The sequence below is a fragment of the Ascaphus truei genome, chromosome 17 (genome assembly GCF_040206685.1).
Source record: "Ascaphus truei isolate aAscTru1 chromosome 17, aAscTru1.hap1, whole genome shotgun sequence".
Classification (NCBI taxonomy): Eukaryota; Metazoa; Chordata; class Amphibia; order Anura; family Ascaphidae; genus Ascaphus; species Ascaphus truei.
In genome coordinates, this window is record NC_134499.1 from 9,762,856 (window position 1) to 9,777,380 (window position 14,525).

The 14,525-nt window shown below is 46.7% G+C and overlaps 1 protein-coding gene across 4 annotated transcripts in view; it reads left to right on the top strand.

Annotated features, from left to right (window-relative positions):
* Positions 1–10,294, top strand: part of CHADL (chondroadherin like) — a 30,394-nt gene extending 20,100 nt beyond the window's left edge. For all 4 annotated transcript variants that reach the window (XM_075573866.1, XM_075573867.1, XM_075573869.1 and 1 more), the window contains 2 exons: positions 7,442–7,608; positions 9,216–10,294. In XM_075573866.1, coding sequence (XP_075429981.1) covers positions 7,442–7,608; positions 9,216–9,405 — 357 coding nt within the window. In that variant the 3' untranslated portion in view covers positions 9,406–10,294. The remainder of the gene's footprint in view (positions 1–7,441; positions 7,609–9,215) is intronic.
* Positions 10,295–14,525: the final 4,231 nt, after the last annotated feature.

The following is a 14,525-nucleotide window of genomic DNA, read 5'->3' on the forward strand; positions in this document are numbered from 1 at the left end:
CCTATGTAAACGATAGGCTAGACCGCTGGCAGAGAGCTTGGCGGAGGTCAGACTGTGACAACACGTATCTTTGAATAACAGGGGCTTGTATTTATATGCTACCATATAACACATCGGGGATACTCAATCATAAGGATCATATACCTAATGTATCAAGCAACACATTTTATACAACACACCACCCTGTTAGTCTCTCAATGTCAGCCCTTAAGTCCCAATGACCCGGGGTTATTAAGGGACCCTTTATGGGTGCCTGCACAGAGTTGGAGTTCTTAGGTGTGTTGGGTTAAACATTGCAGGCCTGTTACTTCGCAAAGACTTGGAAGAGGAACCAGTATGTGTAGCCAACGGTACTGTGGTGTTTGCAAGTGGGATCCCCTCCGGGGTTACTCATGATTCCTAAGGACACGAGCAGCTGATGCGTGGCGTGGACCTTGGCTGTTCTGTATGTGGCCATTCTGACTCAGAACTGTAGTTGTTCTGCTCACATGCTGGTCTTGACCTCTGACCTCACTGGGATAGAGACGCAACCCTCCTGGTCTAGGCAGCTCTGCCTTCTCGTGCTCCGCCAGTGACTCTTAAATTCTCCTTCTTTAGTTCCTTCCCCTCCGTGTAACCAATCATATCAAACCTCCCTTGAATTCCCAGTCATTGACTCAAGAGCCTGTCCATCAATCATAGGTATCTTTACAAGGGGGTTACACTAGTATGACAGCAGGCATTTCATTTTTGGTCAAAAGATTGAACTAGAAACTGTTCTTTACAATGAATTAATTAACAGAAAAGGGTTAGGAGTAATGTACTGCAGTATTTAGAGGTGCTGGTCCCTCCTAGTACCAACATAACCTAATGTTAGTGAAATTTTTCATGAATTAAATTGGGGGTGGGGGGGGGGTGCCTTCTCACATACAGTATTTTTTTCCTTTGTAAACATGGTGAGCTGAGACCGGAGGAGTTTGATTTTCTCTATGTCTGCTCCCTGTCTTACTATTGTGTGTTCAACAAGAGTTTGCACGGGCAGAGCCCACATCTCTGGTCTTTATTGGCTTCTAAAAGGGACTGTGTGGTCTCCAGGCTGGAGATTGAATGGACGCTTGACAAAGAAACACCTCACCCGCCCCCGCCACCCATTTAAAGGCCTTGATAACAAGAAAATTCTTAATTTCCAGAGAAACTAAAACAGTCAAATCGTTTCTTAAAGTCAGATTACATTTGTTTATGGAAGACAGTTATAGTCAATCGTTTTCAAAATGTTGTGTAGAGAACTAACTGGGATTGCACCTTGAATACATTATTGAGGATGAAGATGTGTGTACAGGCATACCACGGTTTAAGGACACTCACTTTAAGTACACTCGCGAGTAAGGACATATCGACCAATAGGCAAACGGCAGCTCGCGCATGTGCCAGTCAGCACGTCCTGAACAGCAATACCAGCTCCCTACCTGTACCGAAGCTGTGCGCAAGCGGGGAGACTATAGAGCGTGTTACACATATGTTATTTACATCAGTTATGCACGTATATGACGATTGCAGTACAGTACATGCATCGATAAGTGGAAAAAAGGTAGTGTTTCACTTTAAGTACATTTTCACTTTACATACATGCTCTGGACCCATTGCGCACGTTAATGCGGGGTATGCCTGTATTGTGTTTTTTATTTTGCAATTACTGTATGTATAAGAGGAAATCATACTGATTCAAAAATGGAGCTGTACACCCAATTTACTCTTCTAAACTGCTATTCTGCAAGGGAAGAATGGAAGAATTTATTTTGGTAAATAAATCCTATTTTTCCCCTTTTAAACTGTAGGTTTTATTAATAAAAAAAGAAGTGAAACACTGTGTGTCCCGGGAGATCAGGTCTTTTAACACATTTATATTTTGGGGATCATTCACGAGGCAAAACAAGATGGTGGAATAAAATGAGGTTTATTCGGGAACACCCGCGTACACACAATGAAATACAAAATACAGGCTGAATATACACACTTACTGGGGTTGAAAACGAGACTTTCCTAGTTGCAGGGCGCTTGCTTCTGCAAAACGCTTACCTTGTTCACTCCACGTCCCTAGACTAAGCCCGGAACAAGCAACATTATGCCTCAGATCTGGACCTCGGCTAGACTAGGCCTCCCTGGCACCTCAATGCCTGTGGGAAACCCTGGCAGCTCTTCACTGGACCAAGTTCCAAAGTTACCTGTGAGTCAGAGAGAGAGCTCTGATTCGGGCAGCAGTCCCTTTTCATAGACTTCTGTGTCATATGTTTAACATGGACAGGGACTGTCCTACCACTCAGAGCGTGGGAACTTTTCCCACCAGCCAATTAGAGTAGGGCTCATCTGGCTGATGATGTCAGAGGAAGGGGCGTGCCAATCCACTCCTTCCCCAAAGCCCACTCATGGTCACGTGCTGGGCAGGCTCCACAGTGTCTCAGAGAACAAAGATGGCTTTTGGGCCTGTTCCTCTGCCCCTCCCTACTAAACCAAATGGCCCGACACCTCTGGACATCCTGGTTCTTCTTTGAACTCAGATCCTGGCACTTATGCAAATGCTTAGGCTGATTGCATATTTATACATACAGTATAACAAGAAAAAGAGAAGCGCAGGCTCCATAGCGTGATACCGCATTAGTAATTTTAATAAAACAAAAAAAGAGAGAACTCTCTAGGACATGCACTCACAAGAGAACAGAATAAAAAGAGCATGTAAGAGATAAATCTCTATCGTTGTGACGTCACCGGTTGGAGTATATAGCACGTCAGGTAACCGATACCCAGGAAGTCCCTAATCAGAGATAGTCCCCACGCTGCAAATGTCCCAAATAGTGTGAAAGCACTCCAGAGCACCACTGGAAGGGTGCCAGAAACCGGACTGTGTCCAGAGGCTCCTCACCGCACGTTGTAAACACCGAAACGGGGGATGCGTGGCTTCACTCAGCGGGGCAAGCGGCTGAACATCGCCGGATAGCAGCAGGTGATGGTGTGTATTAGCTTCCTCGCGGACTCACAAACACACTTGGGTGACGTCAGCACGTCCAACGTAGCATCCCGACGCGTTTCGCCACGTGATGTGACGATGATTACCTGTGTATCGGTTACCTGACGTGCTATATACTCCAACCAGTGACGTCACAACGATAGAGATTTATCTCTTACATGTTGTTTTTATTCTGTTCTCTTGTGAGTGCGTGTCCTAGAGAGTTCTCTCTTTTTTGTTTTATTAAAATTACTAATACAGTATCACGCTAGGGAGCATGCGCTTCTCTTTTTCTTTTAGGTATTCATGATGTGGCAACATCTTTTTTGATGCAGCAGTTCGCTCCATCAAGATCCACCTCCATCGTCTGGCTTTGGACTTTATCCTTTACTTTTATACACATTTGAATAATTATTTATTGGTTATATTGTGTGTATTTATGCATAGGTAGTTTGTGTATCTAGGGTACACGTTTATTGTTTAGAACACACCATCGGTAGTCACTTTTGCCAAATGTACTTTTTATTATTCAATATATTACCTTAACATCACAAACACATATGTGCACTCTATAGGGCTACTTTATTGTTTTTGTTTGTCTATACAGTACAACACACTATACACCATACTTTAATAAAGTATAAACCTTCGGGAACCTTGTATACGTGTGGGAAATTAGTTGGGGATATGTGGGCTTGAAAACCAGGAGTCTGAGGGACACGGTGCAGTGACGGCACGTTGGGGAGAATCAGGGAACCACCAGTGGCTGGCCCCCCCCGAACTCTGCAAACAAAGGGAATACATTTTCGCCCCAATATCCCACCTAAAACTTTCACTCCCAAAATCTGGAGTTTCTAAGGCACAGGGAACCCCAAAAAGTCCCTAAATAGGTCAAGTTTTTGTAATACTTTACATGAGACTTCCATAGCCCTCCCAGTCCTTACGTACAGACGGGTACCCGCACATTATACATTATTTGCGGGTAACATAACAGTACTACCGGCTACTCCGGTAAGCAACACATTACAGTTTTTTAACCCTAGTTGCTCCCTAAAATCCACCCTTACACTCCTGCTCCCAAAGTCCCTGTCCTGCAGCTATTTCCTAACAGGGATCCTAATTACACCCGCCACCCCTAGCTTACATTCCTGCAGGGGACCGTCAAATGGGGACAGAAATACAGGAGAATACATTAGTGCGCACAACTAGACCCAAGAGCTGACACTTCAGCCCTTGACATACGGTTCACAGAGGCAGCCAGCCGGGCGTGACCTTTAATAATGAAGGCCGGCTACCCCCTTCCGTCACACTGTGTTTCCACTATAGTTTAAGCTTTAAAGCGTTTGCTTGTGTGTTCTGCAAATGCCCCTCCCGCCATCCCATTACTAGGGAAATATGTGCATTACTGCCTCCCTTTACCCCGCAGTTCCCCCACAGGAGAAACCATATATAAATATATTTAGCATTAAACAAAAATATATTAATATAAACCATAATGGCTTTGAAGAGGAAATCCAAGCTAGCGATTTTTATTTCGCGATTTAAAAATATATAGGATTGAAGCAGAGGGTCTCCTGAGCTGGATCCCACCAATTTCAGCTCCGGACCCCACCAATTTCAGCCCCGGACCCCCTGCTTCCGGAGATTCTTACCTCCTTAGGAGATGCCGGTAGCCGCTCCGCTCAGGTAGCCGGGTTCATGAAATAATTATAATAACTACTTTATTTATATAGCGCCTTTCTCCCAATGGGACTCAGAGCAGTGTTACAAAAAGGGAAAAAGAACAACATTAAGCTTATAAAGGAGACCAAACACACGGAAAGATACAACACAGGATGGGACGGTGCTGCTGGTATTAAACGGCAGACAGGTTGTGGCTCATTAATTAGATGCCTGGTAAGCAGGTAGGTCCTGAGCCTGTTATAGATTCCCAGAGAGAGGCCTCTGGAACTGTACGAGGCAGAATGTTCCAGAGCGTGGGAGCAGCGCGGCTAAGAGCTCCGTCGCCAAAGGAAGTCTCAGAGAATCTGGGAACTGTTAGGCGTCCCTCACCCGCAGGTGGAAGCGAGCGAATGGGGGTGTGGGGAATTAGAAGCTCTCAGATAGCTGGGAATGTCGGGCTTTGTATGTCAACAAGCCAATCTGGAAATAAATTCACCATTTTACCGGCAGCCAGTGCAGAGAACGGAGAACAGGTATCATGTGGCAAGGACGGGTCTGGTTAGATAACAACCTGGCGTTCTGCACCAGCTGCAGGGATTGAAGAACATAATCAAGGGATGCTTGATAGGGACTGCAGCGGGAAGAGGGCAGAGGGACAAAAGGAGACGAGGTGTACATCAGTGTACATCAGGTCAGCAGCAAAACAGTTAACATGGTGGAGGTCAGACTGGGTGGGTTGGTTAGGGTTGGTTAGTGGTAGAGGAGACTGGGGGGGACTAAATGAATACATAAAGCTTGTGGCAGGGAGGGTTCAACGGGTTCAACTTAGAGCTGGGTTTGTTGTAGTAGGATAATGTAGGATCTCTAAGGCTGAGCTTATACTGTGTGCGATGGCGTGTGTGTGTTGGGGCCTGCACACACAGAGCACAAAGTGCAGGATCCCCTTGAGGCTGCTCCTAGTGCGCGCACACGCACGACGGAGCGACCGCGTTCTGAAAAGGCAAGAAATGTGTCTTTTCAAGCGGCAGCCGCGTCACGTGAGCGGTTCAGCCAATTGCGACGAACTAGCACCGTGACGTCATGGCCACGCCCCCCCCCCCCCCATCGCCTCCTACACTATGAGCACGGATCGCTTGTGCTACTTACTGCAGCAACAGCTCGCACTCTCACAAGCAAGCGGCGTGTATGAGCTTGCACTCTCACAAGCAAGCGGAGTGTATGAGCTCGCACTCTCACAAGCAAGCGGAGTGTATGAGCTTGCACTCTCACAAGCAAGCGGCGTGTATGAGCTCGCACTCTCACAAGCAAGCGGCGTGTATGAGCTTGCACTCTCACAAGCAAGCGGAGTGTATGAGCTCGCACTCTCACAAGCAAGCGGCGTGTATGAGCTTGCACTCTCACAAGCAAGCGGAGTGTATGAGCTCGCACTCTCACAAGCAAGCGGCGTGTATGAGCTCGCACTCTCACAAGCAAGCGGCGTGTATGAGCTTGCACTCTCACAAGCAAGCGGCGTGTATGAGCGCGGCCGGAGGTTGTCTTGCTGCGATAGACAGCTGATATATAAAGTATGTTTCTGTGTCCAGTTTGTTCAGGGTGCCATAGTTATCCAAGGCAGCGTGCGCATTGTATGTTGTTATATGACACTACTCTGCCTCAGATCAGTGAGGTGTGAAAGTTCTTTCAGGCGGAGAGTCCTCACGCTGCAATGTGTACACGCAGCAGGGTCTGTGGGGTGGGCTTCAGCTGCGGAGACCCCCTATTCAAACCTATGTTAAAAACGTGTCATTAAAAAAAAAACTAATGAATTGCTCCTTTAAGACTTTTAAAATGCAGCGCACTAACAGCCCTATTTATGCTTGTGATTGGCTGCTCGTTCACAGAGATAGGAGCAGGCACAGGTTCGTTATATTGAGTAATTTATTGCTTTTACAACAGAACGGGAGAGAACAAATTAAAAAAAAAATTGTGCCGAGCACAACAATGAACGGGAATTAAGTACACACATTCCTAAAACACATAGCTGGCAGCGAATACACGAATTACACAAATATTCATATTTTAAATGTGGTCACCTTTAAAGCAGCCATCCCCTCCCCCCCCCCCCCCAATGAAATGATTATTTTAACCTTAGCTGAACCAGGGGATTCTCTGAGTTGGTCTGGGGGCCCCCGGCCTCCCGGCCCTCGTATTCCGGGTAAAATAGACTTTCCCTATTTCTTTGAAAAAAGTACAAATATGGGAGCCGTATCATTCCTCTGTTTAACTTATTTGGTATATCCCTGTATTTTGGGGGGACCCCCCTTTCTAGTTCATGAATCGAGGGGTACCTCAGAGGTCGGGGTGCCATGGATCAACTCCGGGGGAACCCCGGTTTAAGTAAGCAAAATATTGCAAGCCGACAGGACTGCTCTGGTCCTTGGACGGATTGCTCCTTTAAAACTAGCACAGTACCAGTACTTTTTAAACCACTTTGACGTGTGTGTGTGTGTGTGTGTGTGTGTGTGTGTGTGTGTGTGTGTGTGTGTGTGTGTGTGTGTGTGTGTGTGTGTGTGTGTGTGTGTGTGTGTGTGTGTGTGTGTGTGTGTGTGTGTGTGTGTATAATATATATAGAATTTCCCACAATCCCTTGCGGCAGTGGAAGCACTGTATGCTGGGTGATAATGGTGAAAGGCAGAGTGCAGACCTGCCTAAGACATGTGAATGTGCTCACACGTGATCTTTTTATTTGATATATATTAATATAATAATAATAATAATATGAAACCTTTGCATTTTTCACATTACATTTGCCGTCTTCAGGTTTCCAGCGGTGGCTTTGCTGGGCTGGGACGTGACATTAAAAGCCTTTACCTGGAGAACAACAAATTGCAAAACCTTCCCAACATGAAGGACTTCACTGGGCTGGAAGTCATAAACCTGTCCAATAACGCCTTCCAGTGTGACTGCCGCCTGCTTCCCCTCCATAGGTAAGTCCCTCTGCCCAGTACTCAACCATCAGCTGAGCTCGTCAGTTGGTCATCTGACTTATTTATTTGGATCCCCAAACCTTGGGGATCCCCAGTAAGTTTCTGGGATACCAGGTGAACATCCGTGCCCTTGTACTAGGTGCATTTGCAAATTCAGTGGCTATCCCTACAGCCAAGTCCACATGGATAGGTTTGAGAACAGCAACACCGATAGGAGGGGATCAGGACCGGTTCTGGAAGGGGCCCAGATAACCGTGTATGTCGGGACCCAAATTGCTTCCAATGGTCTGGCAACCCCTCCCACACAACGAATGGGCCCACCGCCTCCTTGCACCCCTCAACTCAACGAACCAGCTGGATTCCTGAGCTCCGGCAAACTTCTTAGCGAGCCCGTTTGGGAAGAACTATTCTAGTAGATCAATAGTATTTACAGTACAAATACATCATCTTAAATAAGCCCAAATTTAGATGCAATTGCAACTACAATTGGGAGTACAAAATCTGACTGCACCATTTATCTTCCACTCTATGGGCATCATGCGGTCTTACCAGAGAAGCATCATCAGTTAGGTGCATAGAGTGCACCATAATTATAACCATCTGAGAAACAGGTCAACAATGAAAGAAAAGATAGACAGATAATGCTCCGGGCTGGTGCTGTCCTAAAAGTAGTGTTGCACTGATGGGTTTAAAACTCTTGCAGCCGCCTGCCAGAGGAACTCTACACCCCCTAAAAGAAAGTGAGCTCCTTTACAGGAAGCTCCCAAAACAAAGAAAGAACAGTCAGAAAGCGCACTGAGCAAACACAAATAGTCTTTATTTAAAGCAACCCCAAACCCAGAGGTTGCACACAAACACATAATGTGAAACATATAGGACACAACTTAAAATGTCCAAGGGACACGGAACTCCACTGCTATTAACAAACAAATATGACAATAAATTAAAAGTTTACAATTGCCCCAAAATGGGAGACAGCCTCAGGAAGCCTCGGTCCACACAGCCAGGGATAGTAGGTATACAACAATGAAAGGAGAGAATACCGGTCCACCAGTCTGGGCAAATTGTCCTCGGTTTTCTGCTGCTAACTACATTGTATCAATTTGTGAAAGATCGATGGCGCCTCCCCACACTTTATACTGTCATCTCAGCGTCTTACCATTAATAACATTTTTTAAAGGAAAATATAGTAGTAGTTACCTAAAAGGGACAGAACTTGCTGTATACCCGGGGCCCTGCTGTACAGTGCGCGGTACGCCGCAAATAGGATTTTTACAGACAGTCCCTGCCCCGCAGAGCTTACAATCTGTTGTTGGTGCCTGAGGCACAGGGAGATAAAGTGGCTTGCCCAAGGTCACAAGGAGTTGACACCGGGAATTGAGCCTGGCTCCCCCGACTCGCACTCAGTGTCATTGTTTAGTCTGTACTTACTGAGCCGCTCCCCATAAAAATGAGCAGGTTTGCTGCTTTCAAAATGCACGAATCACCAAACCTCAATTGAACGTCTCATGGCCATTGGTTCATTTTGATGCTCGCAAAGTCTGTGAGTAAAGGGAGTTGTTGCCAAAGGAGCTTACAATCTAACTGCCCATGATTTGGTATTTCAGGTGGATCCACAATCTGAATCTGAAGGTGGGAGCAACCTGTGCAGCTCCCGCCATCGCCAAGGGTAAGAAGGTCCGAGACGCGATTCCATTCTCGACCTGCCCCGGGTGGGAGTCCGGGAATACAAGGAGCAGCAAGAGAAAGAGGTCACAGAAGGTCAAGAGCACCAGCCGAAAAGCCAAAGCTGGGTGATGGGCGAGAAGAAGAGGTCCACTGTGGGATTGTGAGGACATCCTTCATATACAGCCAGCTCCTAGGGCTTGGAAATCATGGACACGTTTCTCCATGTTGAGGAGCATTATCAGAGGTCCTTTCCATGCAGATGTCAAAGAGACTCATCAGAGAAACAGTCTTCTCCTAATCTTCTCTGATTCGTCTCTTTGAAGTCCAGTGATGGGACAAAGTGGAGAGGGCTTCGATTTCAGTTTGTGGCTCATATTTTAAGAATCAAAAGCACAGTTATAAAAAAAATGGTAGGAAAAAAAAAAACTGAGCTTGGAAACGACTAGAGCGGCGAAACCAGAGATCCTGCCGTACAGTAGGGGGAAGAAACCTCTGCATAAGATATAAATAAAAGTACATTTATAGAAGTATAAATAGAAGGGGAACTGAAGCTTTGAAGATCAGAATACCATCATAAAATAGGTATAGTGTATCTTTCCTCGGAGGGATTGTGGCATTACAATGTAGGAGGAGATCATGTTTTATAGCACTGACTATACACAGTGATGTACATAGGATGTTTACAGTAAGGTAGAATAATATATTCTGTATTTTATGTCACAACATGCTAGTGTTGCTGGTATTATTTTTATCTGTAGTACTTGCGGCATACATATTATAGGATTGTTAGCCCAGCATCGCATGACTTTCTGTATTTAAAGTCACAACATTGAACGTTTATAAATTCTCTCTGGAACCTGCGGTTGTCCGAAGCAGGAACGCTCAAGATTTGCCATTTTAAGTCTTCCAAATTCCTGGTGTTGTCTGTAAGAAAACAAAATGGCTGCCATCCAGGACAGTAGCCAATGCATGAATGGAATCCCGCAATAAAAATGTAATATTTCCTTTATTTTTACCAGTCTGAAGTCCCTTTTGCTGCTTTATTTACCAACATCACACTTGTTCAATTCTGTAGATATTTGCTGAACATTTTCCTCTAAGAGAAATTAAAATGGACTCTGATGAACACACACAATGTGATGAGAAAATGAAAAGCAAGAAACAGATCAGCACGACAAGAGCTTTCAGGTGATGTCATTGTCACAGGAGAACAGGACAATTTACACCCGGAATCGCATAAACCCGACAGAATGCAAGAGGTAAATAATACAGGTTTATTCTGACCAGAGTCAAAAGACACAATTAGTGGCGGATTTTAAAAAATGTCACCCGTAGGCACTTACCTGGTGTCACCCTCCTCCAGTGTCATTTGACGTCAGGCCGTCCTGTTGCCACGGCAATGCGACGCCATGTGACGTCACGTTGCTGGCCACGCATGCACACGAGCGGCTGACAAGCGCCGATGTATCCCGCCCTAGGCCCGGCCTATTGGGAAATCCGCCGCTAGGCCCAATGCAATATCCAGGTAAAGCACAAACTCACACAAACGGTGGTTACAGGAGAATCCTGGCATCGCACCAGTACACTTACCCAGATCAGCTTCCACTCTCCACAGGGTCCTGATCCCTCAAGACGGCAAGGATGCTATTTGCTGAATAGCACTTGAAAAACGGGGAGAGAGAGGGATGGGGGAGAGAGAGAGGGATGGGGGAGAGAGGGACGGGGGGAGAGAGAGGGACGGGGGGAGAGAGAGGGACGGGGGGGGAGAGAGAGGGACGGGGGGAGAGAGAGAGAGGGACGGGGGGAGAGAGAGGGACGGGGGGAGAGAGAGAGGGACGGGGGGAGAGAGAGAGAGAGGGACGGGGGAGAGAGAGAGGGACGGGGGAGAGAGAGAGGGACGGGGGGAGAAAGAGAGAGACAGGGACGGGGAGAGAAAGAGAGAGAGAGGGACGGGGGAGAGAGAGAGAGGGACGGGGGAGAGAGAGAGGGACGGGGGAGAGAGAGAGAGGGACGGGGGAGAGAGAGAGGGACAGGGGGGAGAGAGAGAGAGGGACAGGGGGGAGAGAGAGGGGGATGGGGAGAGAGAGAGAGGGACGGGGGAGAGAGAGAGAGGGACAGGGGAGAGAGAGAGAGGGACGGGGGAGAGAGAGAGAGGGACGGGGATAGAGAGAGGGACGGGGGGAGAGAGAGAGAGAGAGGGACGGGGGAGAGAGGGACGGGGGAGAGAGGGATGGGGGAGAGAGAGAGGGACGGGGGGAGAGTGGGACAGGGGAGAAAGAGTGGGATGGGGAGAGAGTGGGACGGGGGAGAGAGGGACGGTAGAGAGGGATGAGGGGGAGAGAGAGGGATGGGGGAGAGGGATGGGGAGAGGGAGGGATGGGGGAGAGAGGGGCGAGGGGGATGGGGGAGAGAGAGGGATGGGGGAGAAAGAGAGGGACGGGGAGAGAGAGAGGCGAGGGGGAGAGAGGGACGGGGGAGAGAGGGACGAGGGAGAGAGAGGGGCGGGGGAGAGAGAGGGACGGGGGAGAGAGAGGGACGGGGGAGAGAGGAGGGAGAGAGATAACACTTATAGCCCTCACCTTAGCACAGACAGGCTGCTTGCACTGGCATCTAGCACTGACTAGCACAGATCGCAGTTCCTAGCAGGTCTTCATAGAGTCCGACATATACTCCGTGAGCACCTGAGCCACAGCTGACTCAGTGAGCCCTATCTGCGGTTGACTCTTGAACTGCAGCATGACATGGATAATAACACTATCCTAATTAGCTAATGGTGCCCTAGTAATGTTCCCTGACAAACTAAGTTAGCATCAGGGAGCCCGCATGTAGAAAATAACTTTCGATAACGCTAATAGGCTTCACAGTAACTGGAATCCAGGGATGAAAGTAGATTTTTATTCTTACCGGTACTCGCCCAGGCATTTAAAACATTGTACTCGCAGGAAACTCCTGTTTGTCAAACCTGTAAAGCGCTGCATACGTGTGTGGTGCTATTAAAATAGCAATACAGAGCTGGACAACAGATCTCTTTACAATGTCTTCATACCGAGTGCAGGTCACATGGTCAAAGACATGCATCACACACAGGCATCATACATGGGTCACCCAGGCAAGCCACTCATGTTAACTGTTCCATGTTAGTAAAAGCTGGGGCCTATTTTGATCCAACATGGTGGCGTGTGTTATGTATTGAATTTACTGGGTATGGCAGTGGCCTGGCAGTTACAGGAGCAATACTTGAGCTTCCATTTTTGCTTTTTTTTCTCTATTGGAAAGCAGAAGACGTGATCAAAAATATATAAATATTATATATAATACATATATATATATATATATATATTTTTTTTTAACAGATTTTGACTAAATGAAGGCTTTATGGATTTATAGCAAAGCACCAGAAAGAACAGCAGAAACAATATTTTACCATTCACTTTTTGATATATAAAAACAGATGCGTATTGGTTTTGCCCTTTATTAAATATCCCTGGTTTGGCATCTATTTGTGCGGGTGTTTTTTTTGTAAATAAATTAAATTTTATACTTTGTATTATTTCCAAGTCTAAAGATCTTAATTTTACGCATCGTTCTAGAAAACTATATTTCGTAACCGAATTGCGAAGACGTTTTCCTTTAACTTAGGAAAAGAATCTTCAATCATTGAAACGATGCCCTCAACGTCATGTCAAAAGTTGCCAGAAGCAAAAGAACAACCTGCATTTTACCACAAGTAACCGCTAGCTGCGAGGCAGCACAGCCAGGCGAATTGAGAGCAAAATATACACAAATTGCGTCATTTTCATCTTGCATTGATGCATCAAGGTCTTTGCTCCAAGTTTGGCGCCATGTGTTTCAGCTCACGATTTCGGGAGTGTCAATCACAAGGCAGCATATATATATATATATATCTCTTGTATTTGTGTCACATAAATACACCGGGCCTGAAGTGGTGTAAACGTTTCTGGGTAACAATTGCCATCGAATTGCAGGGAACGCTTTCTTCCATTTTACATGTAGCCCCCTTCCCCCGTGTCAGAGCGACTACGTGTGCTGCTATACCTGTGTGGCAAACAGGAGGCCTGATCCTCTGCCACTGGGGAGCCTGGGGTATATGTATATCTACTAAACAGCACCTCCAGCTGAGAAGGATCCTCACATAGTAGGATAACCCTCTCCCAAGACAATATGCCCAGTAATACACACAGAGTTTGGGGAACAGTATTTACTGGGAGGTAATAAACAATGACAACAATAGGAACAGCAATAGACATATGTATACCAACCCGCTGAATATGCCCAGTACTTGGGTGCAGGGTCACCAGTGTCCCGACCCCAATGGCCTTTCCAACCCCAAGTGTGAGACAGCGCTGTCCACGTGAATGTTGGTGCACTTATGCGGATACCTTCCCGGGCGCTCCAGCCCCCAGGTGTATCTGAACAACAGCGGTCAGTCTGCTCCAATGATGCCGTCCGCCTCCGCGTGGGGTGGCCTCCAGCAGGAGCGTCCCACCATAGATAGTCTCTGAACGTAGGTGGTCTGATCTCAGACCACAAGTTACGCGTCACCACGTGGCGTAGACACTGTGTCCCTGATACTGCACAACACAGGGAAAAGGGTCCCTGTCACGGTAGCTAGTGATAGGTTATAATATACACAAAATATCTGGGTTGAATTGAACACGACTTAGATATAATAAATATAGTTTATTCCTTAAAGAAGGAGAACACACAAGATGGTACAAATAACAGACAAAATATGGATACTTACTTTGGGGGGGTTTGGTAATGAAGCAATCAGGTACAGGATTGGCAATTCATTCAGCAATACAGGTTCAAATGAAGACATCACGAAAGACACTGGGTATAGGGCTAACACTCGTTTATATGGACTTTCAGCCCCATACCCTAACATTGGGTGCCTAAAAGTCTACCAGACTTGTATCTGGTCAGGAAACCTTTTTGTCTGTAGGTGTGAATTACAACACTTACAGACCACTCAAGCTCTGCTTTTCCCTGCCCTATTGTATACAATCAGACTGGTTTTACCTCTGATCAGGGGGCTGTTGTAGACAAAGGGTCGCCCTCCTGAGCATTAACATAAAGCAGAGCCAGTAACTTTCCCGGGCTTTTATACCAGCCTTGCAAAACAGTACATTCTTTAATATCTACACATTAAAATAATCCGTTCTGTGGGTCTGAGCGGGCTGAAATTTGCCAGGTCCTCATGCCGGAGGACCCTTGCCATAGTGGCC